Source organism: Trichoderma camerunense (assembly GCF_050948025.1).
Source record: "Trichoderma camerunense strain CBS 138272 chromosome Unknown V8C40scaffold_21, whole genome shotgun sequence".
Taxonomy (NCBI): Eukaryota; Fungi; Ascomycota; class Sordariomycetes; order Hypocreales; family Hypocreaceae; genus Trichoderma; species Trichoderma camerunense.
Window position 1 is genome coordinate 659,873 of NW_028145349.1, and position 25,603 is coordinate 685,475.

A 25,603-nucleotide genomic window follows, 5' to 3' on the forward strand; every position below is an offset into this window, starting at 1 on the left:
GATGGGGATGGGCGCTTGTCCCAGGCTGGTGGTGGGGTTGCCGTCTTTTTAGTGGAGCCCCAGCAGATCTCGCATAGATTTTTTGCGCCCCAAATAACTTTTTTCGTCGCGACGGAAGTGCTGCTCCAACCTTCTGTTTATCATCAGACTCGAAGGCTCAACCATCTGTTTTCCTCCTCTTCATCTCGCATCGTGTATTCCTGAGCGGCACGTGAATTGATCCGACAGGTGAGTTCCGATTTGGCCTAGCGGCAGTGCAGCTCGACGTTTGACGGGCGATCAGCATTCGCTGGAGCTGCCCTGCTGCCCATCGCTGGAAGGGTCAGAGTCAGAATTACTCACAGATTCGCCGCCTCAACAGATTCGCAATCACTACCCGCGATACTCCCCCCCAATCGCCAAGGCGCTACAAGTCTATAAGAAAACCATTCTTCGATTCTCTCATCTCCAAAGTCATCATGAGCGAGGCAGAGGCTGTTCAGAACCCTACTGAGCCCGTGGCTCCCGTTGAGGCTCCCGTTGAGGCTCCCATTGAGGCTCCCGTTGAGGAGAAGGCCATTGAGCAGCCCGAAGCTACTGAGGCTACTGAGGCTACCGAGGTAGCTGAGACCAAGAAGACTGAGGAGACCAAGGAGGAGACTGAGGCAGCTGAGACCAAGGAGACTGAGGAGACAGAGAAGAAGAATGGCGCCAACATCCTCAAGACTACAGCCAAGATTGACCGCGAGAATGCCTCAAACAACCGCAAGTTTGATCCCTCTGTCCGACAAGTGACCGACGACCCCGAGGAGATCAGGAAGCAGGTGAGAAAGCGCAGCAAACCACACATCCAAAAGCCATCTTTGCTGACTAGTGATTCTTGAAATATGTAGGTTGAGTTTTACTTTGGCGACTGGAACTTCCCCCAGGACAAGTTCATGTGGGAGACGTGCGGAGGATCCGAGAACAAGCCCATGCCGATCGAAAAGATTCACTCATTCAAGCGTATGCGCTGCTTCCAGCCCTACAGCGCCGTTGTTGCTGCCCTCCGGGAGAGCAAGGTGCTCGAGGTGGTTGGAGAGGAAGGCAAGGAGGCCGTCAAGCGCAAGGTGCCCTACAAGCCCATGCCCGCTTCCAAGGCCAAGGCCGAAGCTGCCACTGTCTACGTCAAGGGCTTTGGCGACGAGCAGCCCGATACCCAGTTCGAGCTGGAGACCTTCTTTGCCCAGTTCGGTGAAGTCAACGGCCTGAAGCTCCGTCGCACCAACGAGGGCCTCTTCAAGGGCTCCGTCTTTGTCACATTTGCCGACGAGGAGACGGCCAAGAAGTTCATTGCCCTGGACCCTTCTCCCAAGTGGAAGGAGCACGACCTGAAGATCATGTCCAAGCACGACTACTGCGAGGAGAAGAGCGACCTGATCAAGCAGGGAAAGCTGGCGCCTAACGGAACATCGCAGAAGAAGTTTTACGAGGGCAGGGACTTTGGCAAGAGGACCACCCGCAGCGGTGCGTCTGGAGATCAGGATGACTGGAAGAAGCGACGCGACCAGGACCAGAAGGGTGGATTCAGAGGAGGTCGTGGTGGCCGTGGTGGCCGTGGTCGAGGTGGTCGTGGCGGCCGTGGCCGAGGTGGCCGTGATCGCGACAATGGCCGACAGGAGTAAGTCAACCTGGCTGATTGATTGTTTGATTGTTTGAAAACCCAAACTAACATGCTCATTAGGAGACGCGTGGACGCTGCCGCTACCAACCTGAAGAGACCCCGAGAGGACGATGGTGCTGCGGCCCCTGCTGCGAAGAAGGTTGACACCAAGGCCGAGTGAAAACGTTGCTACGCGCAAACAGGTTCTTAGTTTACTCGTTCGTCATCTCATATTAGAGATGTAGGACGATTCTCTCTCTTTTCGGGCATCTAATCATCATCATGAAGACGAGCCAACATGAACACGGTGCTTAAGATTGCACCTGGCTTCGGTCTACCCAAATCTATAGCTGATGGGTTAATATTGGGCGTGTCTTCCATTTTTGTTTCGTGTATCATGATATACATGCGTCGGTTTTCAATGGGGATATATTTCAACCGACAGGAAGCTGGGCTTTAGCTGAGATTGTAGCAGCTGATTAAACAAAAAAAATATACATGATGAAGCTCGAGATGTCTCATTCAGTCGAGTATTTGGTGCCAAGTCGGCTTGTTACCGAGTTGAATCGGCTATATGGATAATACCTTACTTACCGTATTGATCGTATTTTACCACCTGCCTTAGTACTATACTAACCTTCTTAATAAGGTACTTTTGTAGTATAGGTAAAAAAGCATGACATCATGTAGTAGCTTTTGAAAAAGCGCTGCTGTCTCCTGTCATCTGATGTCCGTATTGTATGTGCCTCTGCATATAAGAATCGGCACAAAGTGGCCCTTTGTTAAGACGTAAGCCACGCCCTTGCACGTCAAAGCAAAAAAAGTACCCTTTGCTGAGTCAAGAAGTGATAAGAAAAATAAAAGAGATACGCAAAAGAATACGCCCATGCAAGGTTCAAGTACGAATCACGCTACTAACGGAGAGGCAACCCATTAAATCCGACACGAAAACGAGCTCTCACTTTTTTTTTGTAAATGCTTGCTTGCTTGACGACACAAATAGGCGTTTAAAAGCGGATGGAATTAAACCCCGATTCAGCAGTCCAGCCAAAAGGCTATTGCCATGAATATCATCTCTGACAACTATTTCCGAGAGTTTGCTTATTGTGTCAGATCTCTCTCTCTTTGGCAGGGCGTTGCTTGTTATTACTGGTAGTATACCATGCCATGTTAGCAATCGTATAACTCGTATATGGGGTAGCATTAGTAGTTCCAAATTTTCAACGTATTGATAATCAAGGCCAACGGAGATTCCGTGGGTATCCAGCTTCCTTACACCGAGCTTTCTGGCTAGGGGCCAAACCGGCCAAAAAAGAGAAAAAAAAGTCATCACCGAAAAAATGGGTTGTACTTTTGCCTCCTTAGCTGCTTTCGGCGCCGCATCGGCAAATGGAGATCTCTTCGTGCCAAGGAGATCGGATGAAGCTGCCGCGCAGTGGATTCGAGCATGTAACGAAAATGCATCTATTCGGGGGGGGCGCCTCTGTTTATTATTTCCGACTTTCTTTCTTTCTATTTAGTACTCTTTTGTTTCCTTGTTTTTTCATTCGTTCTGAGAATCCGCGCCAAAAGTCGTTCGCTTCAACTTATTCGGCTCTTGGACTAGATCGGCTTTTGAGGTCGCGTGCTCTTTGGTTTTGTCATTGAACCCGACCAGTCTGTTTTACCGTTGCGATCCAAGTCTTGAGTGTGCTGGGAAAAGACGATTTGAGCAGTTGATTTGTATCGCTTTGTCGGATTATACGCCGTCACAGCGCTCCTCTTTTGTAAAAGAAGATATCATTCTAGTGTCTAATTGACATGCAAACCCACTCTCGTCTCCCACACTGCTTATAAGTCGCTTGGGTCCTTGCTCCCAAGTATTCGATGAGGTCATGATGTCTGGATCAACCGCAGAAGCAGATTCCAAATCGCTAGAGGAGATTTCCTCGGCAGCTCCTAATCAAAATAGGGACGAAGAAAAGCATGGCCATCTGGAATCGGACAAGCATGAATACTCGACAACTCTCTCAGATTCAACAGGAGATGACGATGCATCCACCATCCACCATCCTGAAGGGGGTTTGGCGCTGTCTCGTGGGCAGTCCATGTCGCGAACGGTGTCCGAGATAAGAGACGGTATTCAGAATCAGAGGGACCTGGAGCTGGGAGAAGATGTCATTGAGAAATCGCCCACCGTCAGGCCCGACGACCCGAATCTGATCAAGTGGAACGGCCCCGACGACCCAGAGAATCCAAAGAACTGGACTCACAAAAGGAAATGGGCTGCCGTCTTCTGCGGTACGTGTCAGATCGAATCTCATCTTCTTTCACTGTTATCTTACTGACGTTGCCCTAGTCTCTTGCTTCACCCTTCTCTCACCAGTTGCCTCGAGCATGGTTGCCCCTGGCCTCCCCCAAATCAGCAGGGACTTGCACATCACGGAGGAGATTGAAAGCGCCCTCGTACTGTCCATCTTCGTGGCCGCCTACGCCGTCGGCCCTCTGATCTGGGGCCCCCTATCTGAGCTGTACGGCCGAGCCATCATCCTCCAGCTCTCCAATCTGTTTTTCCTCTTCTTCAACTTGGGCTGCGGCCTCGCCAAGACGAGCGCTCAAATGTTCGTCTTTCGTTTCCTCGCGGGCATTGGAGGATCCGCGCCTCTGGCTATCGGTGGTGGTGTTTTGGGTGACTTGTTCACCGCTGAGGAGAGAGGAAAGGCCATGAGCATCTATTCGCTGATGCCGCTGCTTGGCCCGGCTCTGGGGCCGATTGCTGGAGGCTGGATATCCGAACGGACCACCTGGCGATGGGTCTTTTACAGCACCACCATTGCTGACGGTCTTGTCCAGGTGGCAGGTGTATTCTTTCTTCAGGAGACGTATGCACCAGTTTTGTTGCAGCGTAAGAAAGTGGCCTTGATCAAAGAGACGGGCAACACCAACCTCGTCACAGAATACGACGATCCAAACAAGACGATTACCCAAACGCTAACAATTGCTTTGACTCGCCCGTTCCGCATGTTGGCCACGCAACCCATTGTGCAGGTCATGTCTCTATACATGATGTATTTGTACGGCTTGACATATCTGATCCTCTCCACGTTCGCCAGCCTCTGGTCAACTCAGTATCACGAAAGTCCGGGTATAGCCGGTCTCAACTATATCTCGCTCGGCCTTGGCTTCTTCCTGGGTGCTCAAACCTGCGCGCCGCTACAGGACCGCATCTATGCCGCTCTCAAGAGACGCTACGTGCCGGACGGTGGCCCTGGACGTCCAGAATTCCGTGTTCCCTTACTGATCCCAGGGTCGATTCTTTTGCCCATCGGCATCTTCATCTACTCGTGGACCGCAGAAGCACATACGCACTGGATCGGCCCCAACATTGGCGCCGTTGTCTTTGGCTTCGGCATCATCATCGGGTTCCAGTGCATCCAGGGATACATGGTGGACTCGTATACTCGATACGCAGCCAGTGCCGTGGGAGCAGTGACTGTTTTGCGCAGTCTGGCAGGCTTTGGATTCCCCCTATTCGCTCCGACCATGTACAACAAGCTTGGATATGGAATTGGGGGGACGGTGCTGGCGTGTATTGCAATTGGCATTGGATTCCCCAGCCCGATTTTCTTGTGGTTTTACGGGCCGAAGCTGAGAGCTGCCAGTAAGTTTGCGGCTTAATTGGGGAAAGAAGATTTTAAAAAGAATGACACTGTGGGAGATGAAAAAGAGGTGGGGAGAAGGAGATGAGAAAGCAAACAGAAGAAAGGGATGAGAAAGGAAATAGAAGAAAGAGATGAAAAAGGAAACAGATACTACTAAGGTAATGAAGGTGATGTGGCGGTAGGTGTAATAAAGGGGCACGTGATGGGAAAAGTCAGTATTATGACGATCAGGTATTACGAGACACATGGATTCAAAAACACTCAAAAGCATTAGCATGGTTAGATTTCTATGTATATATATAATGTAATGAACAAGACGATACAAATTTAAGATTGAAAGAGAGTCTAAGAAATTTAGGTCTCATATTCTGAACACTTTCTCTGCTATATCTTTTCAACTCCTGTATCTTTCATTCTAACATTCAACCCCCTTTTCTTCTCTAATCGAGCGATCCATCAACTTGTATATGACCCTTTCCTCCTTTTTAGACAGAGTAATCCATCTTCTTATCCCCAATAACGCCCCAAAACTCCTCCACAAGCTCCTTTTGCCCGCTCGGCGCTCCCCTAACAGCAAGATATTTCCTCTCATCCACCGACGGATCCCATTGCCCTGGATTTCCGCCAGCCATGATGCCTCCCGCCTCCTTGAGGATACACCAACCAGCGCAAACGTCCCACGCCCAGCATCCACCCTCCCAATAGGCGTCCATCTGGCCTGCAGCCACAGCAGCAATATTCAGCGCTGCAGAGCCCAGCGACCGCAGCGAGTGAACCATGGCACCGCCCGTCTCCTTGGTGGCTGCAAGCTTCTTGAACACTTCAGTCTTGAGCTCGAAGTTGTGCCCGTCACGGGTGGAGCCCCATTCAATGGCGATGAGAGCATTGGCCAGGCCCTCAAGGGGACGCGGAGAGGCAGCGAGGGGTAGCTTCTGGGGGGTCGTTCCCTTGATGCGGGTCATGTATGCGCCGTGTGACTTGATTGCGGTGAAGAGGAGATCCTGGTAGGGGTTGTAGATGACGCCGATGACGGGCTCGCGGTCAATGGCGAGGCCGAGGGAGATGCAGGCGTTGGGGAATGAGTGGACGAAGTTTGTTGTCCCTAGGTAGGCAAGATTGGTGAGTTTGAAGTTGAAAATGGAGGGAAGAAGGAATAAGCAGTTCAAGACTGCGGCAAAACTCACCATCAATGGGATCAACAACGAACGTCGGCTCCGGCCCAAGTTTGGTCCCAGGCTTGTACGTCTCCTCGCCCATGAAGGAAAACTCAGGATACGCCGTCGAGAGGCGCGACGAGACCATTTTCTCGACTCCCTGGTCAACCTCTGTGACGATATCGACGGCTATATATATCTCGTCGTGTTAGCCCTTGAAATGCAACACACCAAGATAGTCAAGCTTCTCGTCAACGTACAATTGAGCTTTGTCCCCGTGCCGATATCAGCTGGGTTTGCGGACATAATAGTGCGGCCGGCCTCATACGCCACGAGCACCATTTCATCGTGGATGGCCTGCAAGTTGAGGTCCGCCATTGTGAACGAGTTGAGCTTCTTTCTTTCTAGCTCTCTTTTCGCACTCTTTTCTGTTGCGTAACTGCTTATCCTGACTTGAATTGTCTTAGAATATTATTAGACAATGAGTCAATGAGGTTACAAAAGTCAAAGTGAGAACAAGAATGAGAGAAAGAGCGCTGCTGGTGGCGTGAGGTGAAGATGAAGCTACGAAAACAATGGCCGAGGGGCTGCCACTGTGGGAACTGGAGGGGCAGCTTTGGGATGACGCTCATGACGTGGGGCCGGTCGGTTGGCGATGCGCTTCAGAAGGACATTTTGCCTCAAAAGTTACAAAGTAAGAAACCGACTGTGCAGATTCTGGGCTTAATTCGGACATTTCTTACATAATTTATTTTTCATTGGAAATATCATTGAGTCAAGTACTGCAAAGAGGTGGAAACATGGTTAAGCAGCTTTAAAAGAGAACGAATGTCATTTCGTGATGAGGATAAGAGAGGCTCCCTCTCCATCCTATTCCTATGTAGTCATGCGTACAATTCAAAGCTCCCATTTTCCACATCAAATTAATCATAAAAAAAGCGTTTAAAAAAAAGCAAAAGATATAAAAAAGAAAAAGGCCTCCAAGGTACCGTATCATGAGGTAATAAAACAAGTTTTTTCGTTAAAGCAAGCCCACCCTCAACATACCGCCTTTTGTTTTCCTTGTCCCATTGTGGCCCCCCTTTGCTCCTCTTCCTCATATCATTCATCTCTAGACGTCTTCTCGGAATATCGATCGCCGTTCGGCATGGCTGCTGCCAGAACTGCCCGGCCGATCGCCCGTCCCCCTGTGTCCTGCTCCCGCCATGTCCATCGGTCGCGGACTGACGCCCCTGAGGCTCACCTGCGCATCATCGTCAAAAGGGTTCTGACGGCGGCCAGCCTCAGCTGCTGTCGCTGCTCCAGCGTCTCTGCTCGGTCGTCGTCCTCGCTCAACGTCCTCTTCATAGCCTGCATGAGCAGGCGGCGCTGGGCCCAGCCGGCTGCCACCGTAGTTTGCGCCAGTGTACTCGGTGTGGCCTCCCAGCTCCTGCTCGTAGTAGCCGTATCCGTCAGCCTCGTTGCCCACGCGCGAGTCCCACGCATCGTCGGGGTCAAGTGGGCCAAAGCCGCGGTTTCCGGAGCCAGGGCCGCTGTGAAGCGACTGCTCGTAGGCGCCCGTTGCCGACCGGTCGTTGCGGTGCTTGAACTTGCGCGTCAGGTCATTGAACCAGCCGACGACGCCGCCGCGAGCCGGTCTCGGTGGTCCGTATGGCGTGTCTGATTTCTTCCATGGCAGATACGACGATAGACTCGGAGGCGGAAGCTGTGCGTTTTGCCGTGGTTAGCCATACGTATCGATCAATAAACCGTCGCAGCCTTGATGTTGTGCTGCCGCCGCTCCCGAAAGTTCTGCTTATCCGTGGGTGCTATGCGCCGCTGCAAAACAAAGAAAAACAACAAGAGGGAAAGGAACAAAGACTCACCCCCAATCTCCGCGCTCGTAGCTGCGAGAAAACAACCCATCCAACAGCCGCCGCCACCAAAATCACCACAATCGCGATGACGATGCCTCCTGCGGTGGAAACCATGATCTCCTAGCCTCGTATCGTCTCTGGATCTGTGTTCCCCCCCTTGCCGAAGCAAAACAAAGAAAAGCGTGAGAGTGTGAAGCGGTATAGAGAGGCAAATAAAACCTCAATCGACAGGTCGGCGATGCGCTCGAGAAAATCCGGGCATCTGCTGATTTCCGCAGTCGCTTTTCAACGCACAAGATGCTGCCAGTGCTGCTTGGGTCACTTTGCTAGGAGGAGCCTTGAATTGGGTGCGGGTAAAGTCACCTTGGGGTCTGGGAATGCTGACGTCGAGCGACTTCCGGATTGGGCACCTTATCGCTGCTATCGGGGCCAGAAATGCCTGAACTTGGTTCCTGCGCCTGGAATACAGGGGGCCCCCCTTGCTGCTTTTAGCGACTAACACCGCTCAGTCATCCACTGCTATAATTAATCCGCCTCAAAAAGCCTTCAATCCGTCCAATATTCTTCGCAGCTCACAAAAAGGTAAGCAGCAAAACTACTAATTATCTAACTACTGCTATGACTAGCAGGCAGTTTGATGCTATTTTTAGCCCGCAACAGCTCGCTTCTTCTTGCCAATGAGTAACTAGATCAAATCTGTTCTCTGCTCCATTCAAAGGTTTGGTCGAAGAAAGAAAAAAAACAATAGATTGCATCTCTATGGGGTGCCATGTGAGTTCTTCTAGTCTGTCAGACTGAAGCCTGTAGATCTAGTCTAGGCCTGCGGATATCTTTCGCCTCCGCTGCCTTGCCTGATTCTAAATTTTAATGCCGAGCAAAATAAGCACGATAAAATGAACATGAAATAAAAAAGACAAAGCCAGTCATCAGAGGTATCATCGCAAAATGTTCAACGCATCAGCCATCATACGGGCACTCGTTCCACAGCCCTCCGCTCCGCACAAACTTGAGGCTGTCAATAAAGCCGCTCAGCTTACACCGTCCCAGTCTGTCGGAATTGCACGTCCGTAGCGGAACCACTCGGTCGTTCAGGATTACCCGCACTAGTTCCTCGCTTGCATCGCTGCACTGCATCTTCTCCAAGTACATGCGGGCGCCAAATGGCACCGCCCAGGAAGCAGAAAACCCGTGAAGGCGACGAGGTGACAACTTGTACTTGAGAGGTAACTCCATAGTTGAGTTGAACAGCCCTAGGGCGGCAAAAATGGAAGACATGGTGTTGTCGTGTGAGAAATCGGCATAGAGTTTGCTGTTCAGAGGGAAAGTCTCGGGCGAAGAGTCGAGCGTTGAGTTTGTAGTGGTATCGTCGTCCACAGGTGTACCAGTAAGCCTGGCTATCAGCTCGTTGCCAAATCCAACTCCCTGAGACGGTCCCAGAGGATTGCCCTTCCCGTAGCCATACCATTTATCCAATGCCTGGAAGTAGTCGTAGCTTGCCCACTCGTCCATGGAGAAGAGCCTGCAAAAGTCGGATGCCACCAGGCTGGTGTTTGCCACTGTGTTGAACGGGCACAAATCCATCATGAAGATGGTCTCAGTCAAGGTCAGATTTGCACCTGGCAATTTGCTGTTAAGCCTCTTGGTAATGGCAGGCCCGAAGACTCCAAGCCAAACCTTTTGATATGTGGCCACGAGTTCGGACGAAGGGCCCTCTTCAAAAGCTGGGCACGATCCGTGATTCAGCGTGTTGTTGAAGCCTTCTTCTTCGGGAAGCACCAAAATGCTCTTTACTGGGCTCGAAGCGTTGCGATCTTGAGCTTTATAGTATCCCTCGACAAATCTCTGCGCCGATAAGACTACTCGATCTGAACCTGATGCTCGAACAAAGGGATCAAATTTTGTGGCCAAATCTTGATATCGCTGGAAAAATGCAATTCCGGAATCAACCATCTGTTGTTCTCCAAACAGAGTGAGGTCATCGGCGCCAAGGTGATAATCATAATCTTCCAAAAACTCGTATCCCTTGCCGTAGTCTTTGACATTGCTCTGGATGCGTACAATCATGTCCCTGTAGAAATCAGACTTCTTCTGGGTAGGCGCTCGTGCTCCGTGCCGTGACAGAATCTGAGCAAACGTCACGTTGCACCCGGATGGGGTTGATGCATCGATGGTAGACGGGACAGAAAACACGGGCGAGTATTGGCCCCAAATATGTGATACATCTGCCGTGCAGTTACCGACTGCCTCGCAAGCTGATTGTGACTTGGCTCGCCTTTTCAACGCCATCTGGGTTAGCATTTCTCTCTCATGCTCTCCCTTATTTGGTTCTACGATTCACGGCTTTGGCGTTTCATACTCAAGTGAGACCATGGTCAATAATATGGCAAACAGTGCCATGCCTCCGAGTGACATTTTAATCAGTCTGTTCTGCCCCTGTGATGAAGATTCGTAAACGGATGCTCGCCGAGTCAGCGTCTGTCGACTTGGCACCTCCACCTCTGGCTCTGGGATCGCGCTGTATTTGTATGTGTCCCGCGACACAGCGCCCCTGATGGCGGCTATGACTCTAGGCACAGGCATGATTCCGGAAGGTCGATGTGCAACATTAGATGGTTACTCTCGGCAAGACGTGCAAGAAACAGCTTTGAGCAGCTCGGTCAGCCGCGAGAGTATAGCGAGAGACGTGCTTGAGATGCGGCAAGAGATTGGCCGAGTCGGCCTGCTCAGGCGCCAAAAACCAAGAGCGGGATCGTCTATTCCTTACAATCAGTCTGTGCTTCCTCTGAATGGAGAAAAGGACGGTGGAATGCGACGCTCCGATCTTGGCTTGGATGAGTTGGGAATGGCTGCACTTGGCCTGGCTGAGCTTCTCTCAGTACCTGGCTGGAGGTTGACAGGTGAAAGTGTGGCTTATGTAAGGCAATTGGGCCAATCAGGTGGACTATTCTTGGGTACCTCGGGTCCTTGGCAATCTGTAAGAGACTTTAGGTACCTGAATACACTGTCCATTTATTGGTGTTCCTGAAGAGCAGAATGAACATTGGAAAGGGATTTGAATCCTGCATGGTGCATCTTGTGATGTCTTGGGGAAACTGAACCAACCAGCGCATTGCATTGCATTATCCATTGCCACGCCAATGCAGCGCGTCACTGCCCAAGGCACCGCTCGGCATTTTGTGTTGGGCACTCACACGCAAATGCCGAGTGCTCACCATCCAAGACGATGGTGCAGAGTTCTGTCTATCTATACTTCTCTTTTCAACACATACATACACCGAGGATGAAACCGGTACTCCTCTTTCCCTCTCTATCAATCGCTTCATTACGTCTGTATATGGTATATTTCCTTTATTTGACAAATTTTCACCCAAAAAACGCCCAAAGTGATTCGCTGGATGTCGCTCAGCTGCATCCGTCACTTATCACCTCCAGTGGTATAATCCATAATCCATGGGTGCATTAGACCCATTCCATTCTATCCCAGCCCAGCCTATACCAAGCCTGCCCTCATTCATTACCCTCCAATCATTCCACGTGGTCTATAATATGTGGTCCAGCACATGAGTACCGTAGTTTGTATATACATTAGTAGTGAAATCTCGCGTATATGTACGAAGCCCGCTTTGTCACATGGCGAGACCGACATTCACCGCACTCGACCCCCGGGTGCTATTTTTCCCAAATGTGCCGCTTCTGTCAAGGAAAACGTCATCATCGTCTCTTGATGAAGTGCTCTGCGGTGACCAGGCCGTCGGCACACTGCGGTCTCCATCATACATTGACCAACTAGACATCGTATCAAACGTGTCGGTGCTTTGCCTGTCCGACCTTCTAGGCGGGGTTGCGCACTGGTAGTATCCTTCGTTTGCTTTGAGAGGAAGCGGTGAATTCGTAACAGAGTCCAAGCTCTGGTTTCTTGGTCGCGTCCTCTGGGACAACATAGTAGAGAATCGCGAAAACGATTTCTTCTTCCGTAGTGGTGGTGGTGTTGTTGGTGGTCGTAGCCTGAGAGGCAGCGGAGGGGGAGGCGACGGGGAAGATTGCTGCTCTCGTACCGACTGTGAAAACTGCGTGCTATTGAGCGTCTCCTCGTACTCCTCCAACTGGCTAATGTGCATGGAGGCTGTCACGGGCCAGGCATTGGGCAGCGACACCTTTGTGTTTAGGCGCTCAGCAAATGAAGGCGCCGCTGGTGGCAGCGCAGGAATCACCGGAACTTCCGCCGCGTCTGTGCAAGTAACGGATAAGCTTGGGAGTTTTGTAGGGAATTCGAATTCATTGTGTAGACTTACCAGGCAGAGTACGGGCCATTGAGTGAGCTGTTGATGGTCTGCTCGCAGTGTAAAGGCTTTGTCGCTCGATAATGTCGTTGATCTTTTTCTGCAACTCCTCCACTTCATTCATGGCGGTGGCCACTCGTTCTTTAATACTCTCCATGTCAGATGGCTTATAAGTCTGGGTGCGAGCCTGCTTATCGGAAGCGAGGTTCAATGGCGATACCTCTGGGCTGCTTGATGATGAGCGAGCAGCAACATTTTTTCGAGGAATATGAAATGATGTTGATGTTGATGAATGATCTCTATCGTGATGAAACGAAGGGTCATCGTAGGGCCGGCCCGGGAGATGAACCAGAGATGGCGGCGTCATCTCACTGGAGAAGTTGAAATCCGGAAGTATTGGCGACAACTCTTTTCCAGAACTTAGGATGTTTAATTGCAGCGGTTCAAAGGGAGTCTCAGGTGTGTCCGGCGTCAAAGGGCTCTCCCATGGCCGATTTGGTCGCTGAGCGGGAAATGGGAACTGGAATGAGCCGGAATCAACATGTCGAAATTCGAATGGCGCCGAGATGTGTAACCGAGGCCGTGATGCGTCTGCCTGCGCTCTGCTTCTCGAAAAAGAGCTTGACTGATTTGATGTGAATGTCTTTTGCACCTTTTGCCTCCAGCTAGGCCGGGGAAGCTCAGCCTCTGGTACTGCCATTGGCGGTGGATGAGATGTTGGTTGATCGCTGATAATGTGACGGAGCCGCTTATTGTCGTCTGAGGTCTATTCGTAAGTGAGAGTTCGCAAGCTCTCCCCATCTCCCAGCAGTGAATGCAGTGAGAGCGAAAGAGAAGAAAATAAAGATAATTTCTTTTGGAAAACAAAAAAACATACGACGCAGAGGTCTCTCGTCAATACGAAAAGCCAACGGTTCCCAGCACGTGAGGCAAGACAAGCATGACGCATATGCTTCACCAAAAACACCCGTCGAAGCTTTCATACTGGGGAGAAAAAAGCAGCCTCATGCCGACTGGGCCGGCAAATAACTTTTTAAAGTAGGGGAGAAAAGCGAATGAAAGACCGTCCAGCGAGCCGATGACATAAAAAAAAAGAGGGCAAGGTAGATCCGGCACCCCGACTGGAAAGTTCAAAAAGAGGGCCGGGTGAGCTCGTAAATACTACTTCGCATCTGCAATAGCGCAGCTCACCCGACCAGGAAACTGGAGCCCTTTCTTAACCATTTTCCAGCAACCAAGAACACCTCGACAAGCCCAACAGGTGGCGGCTGAGCAGCGTTGATTGTGAGCCAGCAGGGCCAAGACGATGATAGGCTGGGCCTCAAAGGAGACCGTCCAGTCGGCGCGTAGAACGCTGCATTCGGATGGCTGGCGCTACCCACAAGATTGCAGGATCCACAGACGGCGTCAGACGGCCGGGCTGGCACAGCGAGTCGATGTCTTGCATTCGCCACGGATTCTGTCGTGGCTTTGCTCCAGATGGTCCGAGGAGGGGTCGCGTGGGCTGCCGGCATTGGTCCAGCCACGACAAGCCCGGGTTTCCCCTGGTTAGAGAGCGTTAGACAGCCAGCCGTCATGGGCGACGACCTGGCGTTTGCATGTTTCGTAAACAAAGGCTTGAAAGGGCAGCGTTGTGAAAAGAGGAAACGAGCCCCAAGCGAGATGCGAAACCCAAGATGGGCGCCACGCAGCTGAATCTTGCCTCATCCGGACTGTCGTTTTGCTTCTTTGGGCCGTCGACGCTCGATTGGCGCGCGCTCGTCACCGTTTAATTTCTCACTTCATTTGCCTTGTCGCCCATCCAAGGAAACCAGCTTTGTTCCAGCCAGCGCTGACACACACCGTTGTTGTTCGTCGTTGTTGCGATTTCGCAAATTGGACGGACCCTCCGCATTCCGACGAGCGCCTATCTTTAGCAACTCGTGGTGATGATCATGATGACATGAGCGACACAGGCACGCAGATATGGTGTGAACAGCTTCGTGACTTGACTCGAGACTCACCACCTGACGCCCAATAAAAGAGACAGCTTGTAATACGGTTCTGCTGCGGCCAGTGGCGTGGGGAGACGAGAGAGGCCGCGGCCAACAGAAAGTGAGGATACGGGCAAAGCCATTATGCATGTCTCAGTTTCTTCCACACTTTCCGGACCAAGCGCACCTCTGCCATGCCGGTTATAATGCCGTAGGCTTGCTTTCTTCCTTGTCTTCTTCTTTTTTTTGTCTCTTTGTCTTAGAATAGCCTTGATGGTGGAGACGCAGCATGTGAAAGAAGAGCCGTAGAGAGCAGGTGAGATTGTGGTGCCACAAAACGAAGCATGGGATTGATGGCTCATGGCTTACAACCTTTGACTTACAAGCATCACAAGAGGTAGGTACGTACCGTCTGCTCACAGCCACAATGAGTACCTAGTAATGCCGCCGTATAACCGCTATCGCATACAATTCCCGTAGCGTGCGATAACCTTGCTAGGCTTGCCTATCCTGGAAGCCTGCCAGGCGGTAAAGCTCGGCAGTATACCAAAATATCTGAGACTTCCGCGACGACGAGCAGGCGTAAATCGGCAGCTCAAGCTGGACGAATCCGCCGAGGCTCTTCAAGATGGGGAAACGAGCTTCAATCGATGCCGACGGAGCTGCCGCTTTCCGAAAGCGCCAGAAAATAACCCACGATGTTCCCACCGGCGAGGATGTGAGCTCTGGAGAGCAGCTCCGAAGCCTACTCTCGTTCGACCAAGACATGCGCCGAGCAAGACATGGTGAGTTTGGAGCCCTATTTCGCAGATGATGTGTTAGTCATGGAAATTTGGAGAATTGATGATTTCAACAGGTCTGCAATCCTTCAAAAGACTTCTTGACAACATTGTTTCCGGTGATGTTGATCGATCTGCGAATCTCGGCATTCTACGAGAATATCTCGAATTGGTCAAACCGAGGCTCGAGGGCGAGGATGCCGTCTTTCTGAGTGATATCATGGAGATGTGGTCATTTGCTGCCCAGGTGAATGAGGGCGGTGTCATGTCCTCTGTGGCCGTTGTCCTCGCACTTGTGCTGAATATTGTCTCGGATTCATTGGAGCTTGTCAAGCACGGACTCGGTATCTGCCAGACCCTTGTTCAAGATCGTCAGCTCAAATCGATATCGAAAAATATGTCATCAGACAAGACAAAAGGCTTCATCATATCCCCCACACTTCGTCTGCTTCGAGAAGCTGTATCTCTGGATGGAGGCGCCTACGCCAGACGGATAGTCCGCGCCAGAACCTTTACCTTCGCGTCGCTTGGCAGGAATTTGGAGATTGGCAACACTGGAGACAATCAAGGGGACTCTCGTAAATCAACAGTGAGAACAAATGCTGTCCGGTTCTTCTTGAGCTGTCTCAAGTATTTGCACTCTGACGGCCGGAAAGAGTTGCTCTCTCAGAAAGAACTGCTGTCGCATTTGACATTCATGATCAAAAGCGACCCTTCATCCCTTGTTCTGGAGATTTTGGACGGTTTAAAGACTCATGTGTTGGCGGACAGCAAGATCTCCCGAGACATCAAGTTCAAGTGCTTCAACACCAAGACTCTGATGCGAATCCTGGCTCTCTATAGCTACTCTAACAGCACAGAATCAGAGAGTGATGTCGATCGAGTCAGCGAAAAGGCCCACGAGTTCCTCATGTACGTCTGTACCAATCCGGGCGCCGGAATCTTGTATCCTTCCACGGGTCTTTACCCCAAGGAGACGAATGAGGAGTTTACAGTTCAGCTTGCCAAACAAAAGGGCTCAGCGCACAGCACCTTGGGCAAAGACGATACATATCGCGATGGGGTCCCCGTTTTCAATTTTGTCCTATCCGAATTTGCGGCGAAGCTGCGTCCCTGGTCCAGCATGAAGCACAGCCAGCTATTGACAGCGATATTCGAAGCCGCCCCGGAACTCATATCAAATTACTTTTTCAATAACCAGTCGTTCACTTTTGAGCCAAAGTTAACAATGACCTGGATCGGGTATGCCTCGTTTCTCTTCGATACGATGAGGATCCCGCTTCCCGCTTCATTCGGCGACAAGACACGCTTCGCCCTTGGCCCTCCTCCTACGTCTGTCGTCCTGGATAATATTTTACCACTACCACTAAATCAAAAGGTTATGATTCGGTGCCTTTCTCCCAACTCAAACTTAACATCTTTCTTTGCGACAAGGATGCTAGTCGAAGCACTGGAAAAGCTCTCAGTAGCCATCAAGCTGCATGAAGAGGGCTTCCGAAAAACAGACGCTCGGTGGTCTGAGGCAGCTCGAAGATTAATTGATGCATTCTGCAGACGCATCCCAGACATGAAAGAGATTGTGCGAAGTTATAAGAGCATACCCAGCGAGAATGTACTGCATAAAACCATGGCCAGCAGGCTTCTTCTTTTGTATTACGAGATGATTCCACAAGTCGCGCTGGCTGCAAACTTTGACGTCTCGCCCTTTTTCGTCAGCGTTCTACGGAGCTTACAAGATGGCAACTCCGATCAGCAGCACGACGGGTTCCGCGAGATGGAGCTAGAGAATCTGGTGTCAATGGCCAGCTACTCTCCCGGTATGCGATGGTTTGCGAGAATTGAGATTCTCACCGGTAAAGGCCCATCATCGCCATTCACCGCACTCCTCAAGCTCCTTTCCAGCAGCGATCGGACCGCACCCCTTCATCAGCTGAAAAAGGTGCTTGGAGATGTTGCTGTAGAAAATCAGCTCGTTTCCTCAGCTACCAGATTAAAACCTCTTCTTCAAGCCCTCACATTGAGCATAGCTGAAAATAGCCCAGAAGATATGGACAAGGTCTGGTCTTTCTTGGATAACTGTATTAGCCGTTGCGCTACTTCACCAATCAAATACCTCGACGTGCTTGAGAACTACCTATCTGGTGAGAAGGACGAGGCACAAGCAACGACTGATGATCGCAGTTTCAATCTGCTTGCCGTCGCCATAGCGGAACAGCTACCCTTCATCATTAAGTCCGCAGATGCCCAAGAACGTGATTCACTATCAAGCTTCATATCACTATATTTCAGCGCGTTATACAGAAAAAAGGGAGGCGATGCCCTTAAACAGGTCTATATAAACATTGAAGAGTGCTTCACCACTTATTCTGTCAAGCTTGCAGGCTTGGGAAAGCGAAAGATACCCAAAAACTCATCTAGCGGCAACCAAGAGGGCGAAGACGATGACCAAGAAGAGACAAGAGAAAGCACTCAGCAGTCATCAGGTGGATTGGATCAGGCAAAGCTCGAAGAAACGCTGCATATTCCATTTACAAGCTCAGAAGATACCAGCGTTCTTCTCAAGTGGCACAATAAAGCCGTCGAAGATCTCATTGAAGATGGTTTAATTACGAGTCTGATCCGTCTCCTCGCGTCAGAGCATATCAACATTCGCAAAGAAGCCCTGACAAACATCCTCAAAATGGCCGCCAAAATCGACGAATCGGCATACGAAGAGAAGAAGCAGGTCTGGCTACTCCTCTCCGAACTGGCCGAATCCTCGCGGCCACAAGTCGACAACGGGCCCGTCCCGTCCGCATTCATCGCCTTTTCCGTCCACGCGCTGGATATCCTCAAGAACCCGCTCCACCCGCTCTACCCAAAAATCAACAGCTTCCTGACGCGCAGCCCCGTCTGGTCGCCCGAGAAGCTTCCCCTGGCGCACGACATTTTGCACGGAGAGCCCTCGGAGGACGACAAGTACTACACTGAAATCGCGTGGTTCCTGACATACGTGCTCGACGCCCTCAAGACCCCCTTTGACCTAGGCGTCTTCCACAAGAAGCGCTGGCTCGAGAAGATGCTCGCCCTGGGCAGCAACCCGTACCTGCGCTCCAACCTTCGCATCCGCATCCTCAGAATCGTGTATCGCGCCACTTGTATCGAGTCAGGCAGCACCACGCTCATCACCAGGTTCGGCCTCCTCACTTGGCTCGACGCTCAGCGCGCTGCGTGCGGAGTTTCCGATGATGCCCATCTTTACAAGGCACTGATGGAGCGGGCGTGGAAGACGTGTGACCAGACGAGAGTCAATGCGTGGAGTAAAGGAGGAGTGGAAAAGCTGCTGGGGAACCTGCAGTTGCATCAGTGAAAGGAACAAACAGCTTGAAGTTTGTCCCGTTCGATTTTGTCACGTAACAGAAGATGAGATACCCAGACGGACGATGATGGCCTCCGTTGAGTGTAAATAGCTAGGATATGGAAATGAAACCAGCACTTTGGATTCCTTCATCTTACGGGTACTTTTACGAATACGCAATTGGCCATTAATACTTTGGCTCCGCGGAATACATATATACAAAGAAATAGAAACGATCACGAGTTACTTATTATTATATGATGATTATCATCTTCCACTATCACAGCTTCGTTCCAATCACTCACGATATGAATACTAACATAGACTTCAACACGAGCAGCATAATTATAGTCGCAGCGTAAAACATATTCGATTACTCAGAAACTCCAACATGCGCTCATACATATATACATACAAGGCTCGTTCCCTCATCCATTCTAAACCTAGAAACACCAAAAAAAATATGAAAATGAAAACCCATACGATGCATACAACATTCTCGCTCTTCTCCAATCTTCGCTTTGATTTTTCGCTTCGTTGCCTGGGCTAAGCAAGCCAAATGAGACAGCGATTTATGACTGATTGATTACCCATTGAATAAAGAAAGTGATCGAAAACAGCACCCCAATTAAGAAAAAGGAAGAAGTTAGAAACTCCTTCGTTATTAAAAAGTTATGCGTGGATCGGATATTGTGATGGTCAGCGTTGTCGCTGACACTCCTTTGCTATGTTTTGCTTTTCTCCTAATTATAGCTGACCAGAGAGGAGAGCCTCAGTAGCTAGAGAGAAACTTAGTTAGCTAATCTGAACGTATGTAAAAGGGGGAGGAGACGTTGAGTTGTAGGACATACCACTATTAATATAGGCTCTCTTCGCATCAAGGGGAACGTCGAAGCGGCGTTCCAATTCCTGCTTCACGCCCTTCTTGGTGACCGTCATCAAATCTGCCGTCTTCAAAATCTCTCGGATTTCCGCCAAGATGGCATCATCGCTGGGAAGGCCAACCATGTCCTCTGGAGAGAAGAATTGGGATCCGCCATACTGGCTCATGCGGTTCATCTCAGAAGGAGCCATCGACATGCGGGACATGTTGCGGGTTTCATATGGCTGAGCGTGAGTCGCGGCCTGGATGAAGCCCGTTGTGGAGGCGGGCCGGCTGGGATAAGCATACTCTGACATGGCGCCGTGAGCCTTAGTTCCGTAGCTGAAGCCAGAGATCTCAGAGCGAGTGTCATCCCTGGAAGTCTGCGACTCCCAGAGCTCGGCCTGATACTCCTCCCACTTCTTCTTCGGGATAGATGAGGGATCGAATTTGCCTTCGTCCGAGATGAGGACCTTCTTGCCGTTTTCACCGGCAACAACACGGGTATTACCCCATGCAAAGTCGTCCATATTCCAGAAAGCGTACAGCGGCAGACCAAAACTGAAGACGGGGATGGCTAGAACATAAAGAACCATCCAACCGACCATTTCCCACTTGCGGCGAAGGATGAAAATGATGGCCTGCAGACCATAAATGGCACCGAGAAGAATAAAAGCGGTGACGGGGACGACGTTGGGATTCTGCACCACACGCACAATCAGGTAAATGATATAGGCGACGGTGACAGGCTGGACAACGGTACTGAGCAAGTCGACAAAGACGACAAAGCGCATACTGAAGCAGCAGAAACCGCAGAGCTGGGAAAGGGGAATAAGCTCGATCAGGTTGTGCACGGTAGAGTTAATCCAACGACGTCGCTGAGAAAGGAAGACGCTCCAAGAGTCGGGGGCAATAGTCCATGCGTGAGCGGTGAAGATGTACTTGGTCTTGTATTTGGAGTGGAATTTCATCAGCAAAGTGGTCAGGAAACGATCTTCACCCAAGTGGAGCAGGTTCTTCATGTGCAGCGTATCGACACGGATAGTGGAATACGCGTCAACAACTTCCTTGCTCACGAAGAGAGGCTTGCCAGTCTCCGCGGCACGGATACGATACATGGAGAAACAACCGGGCAGACAAGTGACGGAGCCGAACAAACTCTCAAAGGCCTTTGACAGATTGTGGGAGATGTAGTACTCGTAAACCTGAATCATGGTGATGAACGAGCCCTTGGCGTTGGTCAGAGCAGTCTCACCGCACACAGCAATAATGCTTGTGTCGTTGATAAGCGCCGCAACCATACGAGTGGCGGAGTCCTGGGCAACAACGGTATCGGCGTCGATTTGGAACATGAATTCGTAAAAGGCGGGATTGACACCAATGATGTTCCTGATCTGGTGGTACATTTCAAGCTCCATCGGGCTCATGGGCAAGTTGTAGTGCACGCGGTTAAGGAATCGCATGACGACCATTTGAGAGTCTCGCTTACCACGGTTGCCAGGACGAGAGACCTCAGAGGGCTTGCCAATCTTTACAATGACCAAGAAGGGAACAATGTGGCCTTGGACCTCGTAGAGACCGGAGTAAACCTTGCCCATGTTGTGCTGCTTCATACCTTCGCCGAGCGACTCAAAGCTTAGCGGTTCGGGGTCGACAGATTCAGACACGCCGAGAATGTCCAAAACAATTCTGGGCGTTGGCCTGTCGTTGCCTTGACCGATGATCATGCCGTCGCACACGATAACCAGTAACTTGCGCTTGTCATCATACCTCATTCGAGCGGCAGAATCAATGGCACGGCGCAAAGATTCCTCATCCTCAGTGTAGGCGGGAATCTGGCACATGATAAATTTGTCAAGGTCTTCAGGGGCATTTTTACCACCGAATTGCAGAGCAGCGAGAAACTTAAATCCGATGACTGAGCAAAGCAGAATTGAGATGGCGAGAATAAGATACTCGGCAAATTGGCACTTGACAGAGTTTCTGGTATCGACATCTGCAACATAAAACAAGTTGTCCAGGCAACGCTTCATACGGGTTTTGCTGGTAGCATCCAACCTGAGTGAGTTTTCCCAGTACTTGGTGATGTCTTGACCAGGGTTGAGCTGGAAAAGCGACGTGACAGACAGGTCCATGAAGTCAGTGAGTGTAATGTTAGTTGGAACTTTTTCTCCAGGAGGAGCCTTCAGATGGCGGCCACCAGCAAGATAAGTCGTCAAGTCGTAAACCTTGCCATCCAGAATTGCAATGTTTTGCGACTGCTTGCCGAGCGTTTTCACATATTTGGCGGTATAGCCAATGTTGCCCTTCTTGAAGTTAGACTTCAGATAGACCATCTGCTCGTAAAACCAGTCGGGTCGACTGTCATTGGTGAAGTATCGGAAGTCATGGTACTTGGAGTTCTGGTCCGTAAGGCTGAGAAGGGCCGGGGATCCGGTGAGGTTGGTCGACTTGTAATCCAGAGTCACGGCCGGGTTGATTGAGCCGTCCACGCCGTCACAGAGTGCGGACACCTGGACAGGGAAGAGGCTGGTAATGTCCTTGCCGGCATAGTTGAGAAGAGTCTGCTGCTTTATGTATGAAGGATAATGGGAGGGGATGAAGGCTCCCAAGTCAATGACGATACCACGGATGGCAACATAGGCACCCGGACTGTGCGACTTGCCATCGTATGAAGACAACTCTTGAGCGCTGTAGACATGCTGGGTGGGACAAATGACCATGGGGAAGATGACGATGAAGAAGGCAGCAACCAAGCAGAAGAACCAAATGAGAAAGTTGATGGCAAGCTTCTCACGCCATGCGATGCGCACATCTTTTCGGGGCATCCGACCAATCAGCCGAATGAGAAAATCAGGAACGAACCAAGTGAGAGCGTACACAATGAACAGCCAGCGCTTGCGGCTTCCGCTGTCCTTGTACTCTTCAACTTCAACCAAGGCCTTTTCATTGCCTCGCTCGGCCAACTGCTCGCGGTTATCGAGGTTTTTGAACATGTCTCCCGCACCAAACGCCGAGGCACCCGCTTCAGAGCGAGCATCATCAGCCACAAAGTAACCACTTCTTCCTTTTTCACCATAGCCCATAGGAGTGTGTCCTGCAGACAAGAGACGCTCCTTGGAGGCACCAAAAGCATGATGATCGCCAGGGGTGAGACCATCTCCACCTTCACTATCAAATGCGGACATGGCACCGCGGCCAGACGCCGAACTGGAGAAGGACAGCTGGGCGATTTCAAGCCAGCAACGCTCGCTCAAGAAGACACCAGTGGCACCAACCGAAACTTCATTACGAGGCCATTGCCTCTCATCGATTGCAGCCTCTGCCCGCTCACGCTCGCTTCCCACAAGCAGAGCCTCGCTATTGGCCATGCCCAAAAACTCACCAAAGGGCACAAACAAGCTGAAATCAGCCGAACGCAGGCGCTGGCTGATTTCGGCGATACCAAATGTCTGGATCTGCGTTCGCACACACTTACTGTCGAACTGATTGGCAATGCGGCGGTCATTGGGCTTAATACAGAAGAAGAAGTAGGCATTGGTGCTTGGATCAGTGACGGCTTTCTGCACGTTATCGAGAGATGAAAGGAATTGACCAGAAGCACCCTGTTCCGATGATCCCCTGGCGCCTCCTCGCTTGGTCTCACGCGAGTCACTGGTTTGTGACATTGCATCAAAATTATCCTGGGTCTGGCGGCGACCTGCAGGATTGGGCCTGTTGGGACGAGTACCCTTGCGCACCATGACACTCGGCGCGCGCATAGGCTTTGAGCTGATCGTAGCCTGCATCACAGTTGTTCGCTCCTGGGGGTGAGTGACAGTTTGCAGAGCTTCCTGGCCAAAGAGCTTGGCCACGAAGTCTGATTTTGTGCTGTTCATCATGTTCATGAGATCTCCAGAGATGATCTCGCCGTTTTCCTCGATCAAGCCCTTGACTGGATACTCGACTTCTCCGGCGAAATGCTTGACGGTAAAGCTCGCAGACAAGTTTTCAGTATGGAAGTTGCTACCTGGCAGCTTGGCGGTAGCAGAGCCGACTTCGATGGCAGGATTCTTTCCTTCGAACCGCTTCCGCAGACTCTCGAGAAGCTGCATATCCGTCCTGTTACGGCGGGTCTGGTCATCAAGAATGCTCAAAAGGCCATTGCCAGGCTTCAGGAGACCCTTGACAGCATCGCTGTTATCGAAATAGCTCGTGGCAGACACAGTGACTTCCTCCGTCTCAAACATCTCGGCCTTGCGGTCAAAGAAGTTGTGAAGAGTCATGTTGTAGATGGCCTCGTTGGCAGCATTGGCGAGGAGCTGATCCAAGGCAGATCCAGTAGAAGCTGCCGCAGCGAAACCGGGGAAATCAACAATAGAGATTGTGTTGGCAATGCTCTCTTCGGGGGCGCAGAGACGCTGGTTCATGTTTTCGACGATCCAGGTGACCAAGAGCGAGTAAAGAGTCCTGGCCAACTCATTGGCGTGAGCACGAGCACCGTCAGGATCGAGCATGACGGTAACGCGCTCCTTGTGAATCATCTTGGTCTTGTAGCCCAAGGTGGTTTGGAGATCAGAGGCGCTGATACCAAGGAAGGCGGCGATGATGGCCAAGACATCCTTGTTCTTGACAGCGGTGAAAGTGGTGCCTCCCTCGTGAGAGAAGCCACCGCTGTCATCACCAGTTGCGCTGGTGCTGCTGGTAGTCTCAAACTCCAGCTGGCCGATATGCAGAACAGTAGCAAGAATTTGGCAAATCTCGGCAATATCATTCTTGGGGAACTCCAGCTTCCTCATGGCGGTCTTGAAGAGCTGAAAGCCTTCGGCGTCGTTAATGCCCACCTTAAGCTGCGTTGGGTGTCCAAGAAACTTCCATCTCTTGCTGCTGTCATTTTCAAATCCCAAATGATCCTTCTCGGCCTCGCTTGTTCCAGCTACGAGATAGTAGAGGACGTGAAAGTTACGCTCTCCGGTGGGGACGTCGGTGATTCTGCTTCTTTCCAAGCGATGATCAAGGACTTTACCACCAATGAGAGTAGGGTTTGTAGACGCAGAAGTGTCGTATTGAAGCTCGTAAAACAGACCAGCGCGAGAGGCAGTTGGAGTCGTTGCGGTCTTTGTGGTGGTAAGTGCGTCGAATACGTACGCAGCAAGCGAGAGTTTAGTCGACAAAGGAGTGGATGATTTCTTGAGAAGGGCCGTGACGAAATGGTTTCGCAGCGTTGACTTTCCAGAGCCAGATTCTCCCCTAAGCATCAGACGCGTTAGAAATTGGATTGCAAAAACAGATATCCAGTTTCGAAAAGGGGTGGTAAGAGAGCATATATATCCGCAAGATTTCTTTAAAACACCCAGAGAAGGGTGAAATAATGTGAAATGGGAAGAAACAGAAAAAAGGCTTTAGCTCAACTTACAGAAACACTACGGCTTGGTTTTCAGATCGATGGCCAAGGCGCAGATATGCACGCTCGGCCACGTCTTCGGCAGCAGCCATGGAGCTGCCATCTCGGCCTCCATCTGGCCCTTTCGTCGAGGATGTAAAGGTGTTAACAGCGACCACTCCGTGGGATGAAAGATAGGTGGCTTGGAGTTGCAGATGAAATCGACTGGCGAGATGGGCCGTTATCTGCGTGTCGGACTGGGAGTGTGCGGGCAATTGAGGGAGAGAATGCTGCGTGTGAGCCCCTCCATTGCCCGCGGAAGTAAGAGGCAAGCTCATGCTTCCCCAAGAGATGGACCGGAAACCTGAAAGAAAAAAGATGCCAACTCAGTGGCTCTACTGCCGCGCAGGCGAGAGCGCAAGCGGACGGTCCGCGACAGATGCGAGTATTGAAAAACTGCTGTAAGAAGAAATCCGCGAAATATGCCTAATGGATAACGAATGTGGTTAAAGAAGCATGGAAAAGACAAAAATGCAGCGAAAGCCTCAAAGCAGACCGCGTCAACGTCAGGCAGATGAGTTTGAAGTTATTTTCTTGGACGGGTTGGCTGAGCGGCGGGAAAGGGGCCGTGGTTTCTTTGCTTAGGTACTCAGCTCCTGCCCATCCATGCATATGGGATCGTATGCTGCTATGGACCTGCTACTGCACATTACATACGAGATGGCACCAAGTATTGTA

At 50.9% G+C, this 25,603-nt stretch overlaps 8 protein-coding genes across 8 annotated transcripts; 3 read left to right on the top strand and 5 right to left on the bottom strand.

Annotated features, from left to right (window-relative positions):
• The first annotated feature begins 131 nt into the window (after window positions 1-131).
• V8C40DRAFT_256213 (tRNA maturation protein LHP1) lies at window positions 132-2,129 on the top strand. Its single transcript, XM_083218225.1, has 4 exons — window positions 132-228; window positions 362-803; window positions 873-1,639; window positions 1,703-2,129. The coding sequence occupies exons 2-4, from the start codon at window positions 459-461 to the stop codon at window positions 1,800-1,802; spliced, it is 1,212 nt and encodes a 403-aa protein (XP_083068765.1). The 5' UTR covers window positions 132-228; window positions 362-458; the 3' UTR covers window positions 1,803-2,129.
• A 1,006-nt stretch (window positions 2,130-3,135) lies between these two features.
• Window positions 3,136-5,604, top strand: V8C40DRAFT_256217 (MFS transporter). The gene is made up of 2 exons (XM_083218226.1): window positions 3,136-3,901; window positions 3,960-5,604. Exons 1-2 carry the CDS (start codon window positions 3,496-3,498, stop codon window positions 5,276-5,278), a joined length of 1,725 nt encoding a protein of 574 aa, XP_083068766.1. The 5' UTR covers window positions 3,136-3,495; the 3' UTR covers window positions 5,279-5,604.
• V8C40DRAFT_256221 (inositol monophosphatase family protein) lies at window positions 5,535-7,029 on the bottom strand. Its single transcript, XM_083218227.1, has 3 exons — window positions 6,677-7,029; window positions 6,447-6,605; window positions 5,535-6,364 (listed from the first exon to the last, which is right to left on the bottom strand). Exons 1-3 carry the CDS (start codon window positions 6,792-6,794, stop codon window positions 5,748-5,750), a joined length of 894 nt encoding a protein of 297 aa, XP_083068767.1. The 5' UTR covers window positions 6,795-7,029; the 3' UTR covers window positions 5,535-5,747.
• A 141-nt stretch (window positions 7,030-7,170) lies between these two features.
• Window positions 7,171-8,682, bottom strand: V8C40DRAFT_256222 (uncharacterized protein). The gene is made up of 2 exons (XM_083218228.1): window positions 8,282-8,682; window positions 7,171-8,121 (listed from the first exon to the last, which is right to left on the bottom strand). Exons 1-2 carry the CDS (start codon window positions 8,384-8,386, stop codon window positions 7,528-7,530), a joined length of 699 nt encoding a protein of 232 aa, XP_083068768.1. The 5' UTR covers window positions 8,387-8,682; the 3' UTR covers window positions 7,171-7,527.
• A 37-nt stretch (window positions 8,683-8,719) lies between these two features.
• V8C40DRAFT_256224 (histidine phosphatase family protein) lies at window positions 8,720-11,347 on the bottom strand. The gene is made up of 2 exons (XM_083218229.1): window positions 10,629-11,347; window positions 8,720-10,544 (listed from the first exon to the last, which is right to left on the bottom strand). Exons 1-2 carry the CDS (start codon window positions 10,850-10,852, stop codon window positions 9,230-9,232), a joined length of 1,539 nt encoding a protein of 512 aa, XP_083068769.1. The 5' UTR covers window positions 10,853-11,347; the 3' UTR covers window positions 8,720-9,229.
• A 469-nt stretch (window positions 11,348-11,816) lies between these two features.
• Window positions 11,817-13,495, bottom strand: V8C40DRAFT_115044 (uncharacterized protein). Its single transcript, XM_083210848.1, has 2 exons — window positions 12,565-13,495; window positions 11,817-12,500 (listed from the first exon to the last, which is right to left on the bottom strand). Exons 1-2 carry the CDS (start codon window positions 13,250-13,252, stop codon window positions 11,899-11,901), a joined length of 1,290 nt encoding a protein of 429 aa, XP_083068770.1. The 5' UTR covers window positions 13,253-13,495; the 3' UTR covers window positions 11,817-11,898.
• Window positions 13,496-15,310: 1,815 nt separating this feature from the next.
• On the top strand, window positions 15,311-18,894 carry V8C40DRAFT_256229 (ribosome 60S biogenesis N-terminal-domain-containing protein). The gene has a single exon (XM_083218230.1). It carries the CDS (start codon window positions 15,369-15,371, stop codon window positions 18,651-18,653), a length of 3,285 nt encoding a protein of 1,094 aa, XP_083068771.1. The 5' UTR covers window positions 15,311-15,368; the 3' UTR covers window positions 18,654-18,894.
• Window positions 18,869-25,573, bottom strand: V8C40DRAFT_256230 (chitin synthase class Va). Its single transcript, XM_083218231.1, has 3 exons — window positions 24,899-25,573; window positions 19,493-24,732; window positions 18,869-19,420 (listed from the first exon to the last, which is right to left on the bottom strand). The coding sequence occupies exons 1-3, from the start codon at window positions 25,201-25,203 to the stop codon at window positions 19,389-19,391; spliced, it is 5,577 nt and encodes a 1,858-aa protein (XP_083068772.1). The 5' UTR covers window positions 25,204-25,573; the 3' UTR covers window positions 18,869-19,388.
• Window positions 25,574-25,603: the final 30 nt, after the last annotated feature.

What these genes read in the sequence shown, in the direction of transcription:
- V8C40DRAFT_256213 (XM_083218225.1), top strand. Translation starts at nt 459, where the DNA reads ATGAGCGAGGCAGAGGCTGTTCAGAACCCTACTGAGCCCGTGGCTCCC. An exon ending in CCGAGGAGATCAGGAAGCAG is followed by an intron (nt 804 to 872) that starts GTGAGAAAGCGC and finishes TGAAATATGTAG; the next exon opens with GTTGAGTTTTACTTTGGCGA. An exon ending in CGCGACAATGGCCGACAGGA is followed by an intron (nt 1,640 to 1,702) that starts GTAAGTCAACCT and finishes CATGCTCATTAG; the next exon opens with GAGACGCGTGGACGCTGCCG.
- V8C40DRAFT_256217 (XM_083218226.1), top strand. Translation starts at nt 3,496, where the DNA reads ATGATGTCTGGATCAACCGCAGAAGCAGATTCCAAATCGCTAGAGGAG. An exon ending in ATGGGCTGCCGTCTTCTGCG is followed by an intron (nt 3,902 to 3,959) that starts GTACGTGTCAGA and finishes ACGTTGCCCTAG; the next exon opens with TCTCTTGCTTCACCCTTCTC.
- V8C40DRAFT_256221 (XM_083218227.1), bottom strand. Translation starts at nt 6,794, where the DNA reads ATGGCGGACCTCAACTTGCAGGCCATCCACGATGAAATGGTGCTCGTG. An exon ending in CACGGGGACAAAGCTCAATT is followed by an intron (nt 6,606 to 6,676) that starts GTACGTTGACGA and finishes AGATATATATAG; the next exon opens with CCGTCGATATCGTCACAGAG. An exon ending in CGTTGTTGATCCCATTGATG is followed by an intron (nt 6,365 to 6,446) that starts GTGAGTTTTGCC and finishes TTGCCTACCTAG; the next exon opens with GGACAACAAACTTCGTCCAC.
- V8C40DRAFT_256222 (XM_083218228.1), bottom strand. Translation starts at nt 8,386, where the DNA reads ATGGTTTCCACCGCAGGAGGCATCGTCATCGCGATTGTGGTGATTTTG. An exon ending in TACGAGCGCGGAGATTGGGG is followed by an intron (nt 8,122 to 8,281) that starts GTGAGTCTTTGT and finishes CAAAACGCACAG; the next exon opens with CTTCCGCCTCCGAGTCTATC.
- V8C40DRAFT_256224 (XM_083218229.1), bottom strand. Translation starts at nt 10,852, where the DNA reads ATGCCTGTGCCTAGAGTCATAGCCGCCATCAGGGGCGCTGTGTCGCGG. An exon ending in TTGACCATGGTCTCACTTGA is followed by an intron (nt 10,545 to 10,628) that starts GTATGAAACGCC and finishes GGCGTTGAAAAG; the next exon opens with GCGAGCCAAGTCACAATCAG.
- V8C40DRAFT_115044 (XM_083210848.1), bottom strand. Translation starts at nt 13,252, where the DNA reads ATGGCAGTACCAGAGGCTGAGCTTCCCCGGCCTAGCTGGAGGCAAAAG. An exon ending in AATGGCCCGTACTCTGCCTG is followed by an intron (nt 12,501 to 12,564) that starts GTAAGTCTACAC and finishes TTACTTGCACAG; the next exon opens with ACGCGGCGGAAGTTCCGGTG.
- V8C40DRAFT_256229 (XM_083218230.1), top strand. Translation starts at nt 15,369, where the DNA reads ATGATTTCAACAGGTCTGCAATCCTTCAAAAGACTTCTTGACAACATT.
- V8C40DRAFT_256230 (XM_083218231.1), bottom strand. Translation starts at nt 25,203, where the DNA reads ATGAGCTTGCCTCTTACTTCCGCGGGCAATGGAGGGGCTCACACGCAG. An exon ending in AACCAAGCCGTAGTGTTTCT is followed by an intron (nt 24,733 to 24,898) that starts GTAAGTTGAGCT and finishes TCTGATGCTTAG; the next exon opens with GGGAGAATCTGGCTCTGGAA. An exon ending in GAGAGCCTATATTAATAGTG is followed by an intron (nt 19,421 to 19,492) that starts GTATGTCCTACA and finishes GTTTCTCTCTAG; the next exon opens with CTACTGAGGCTCTCCTCTCT.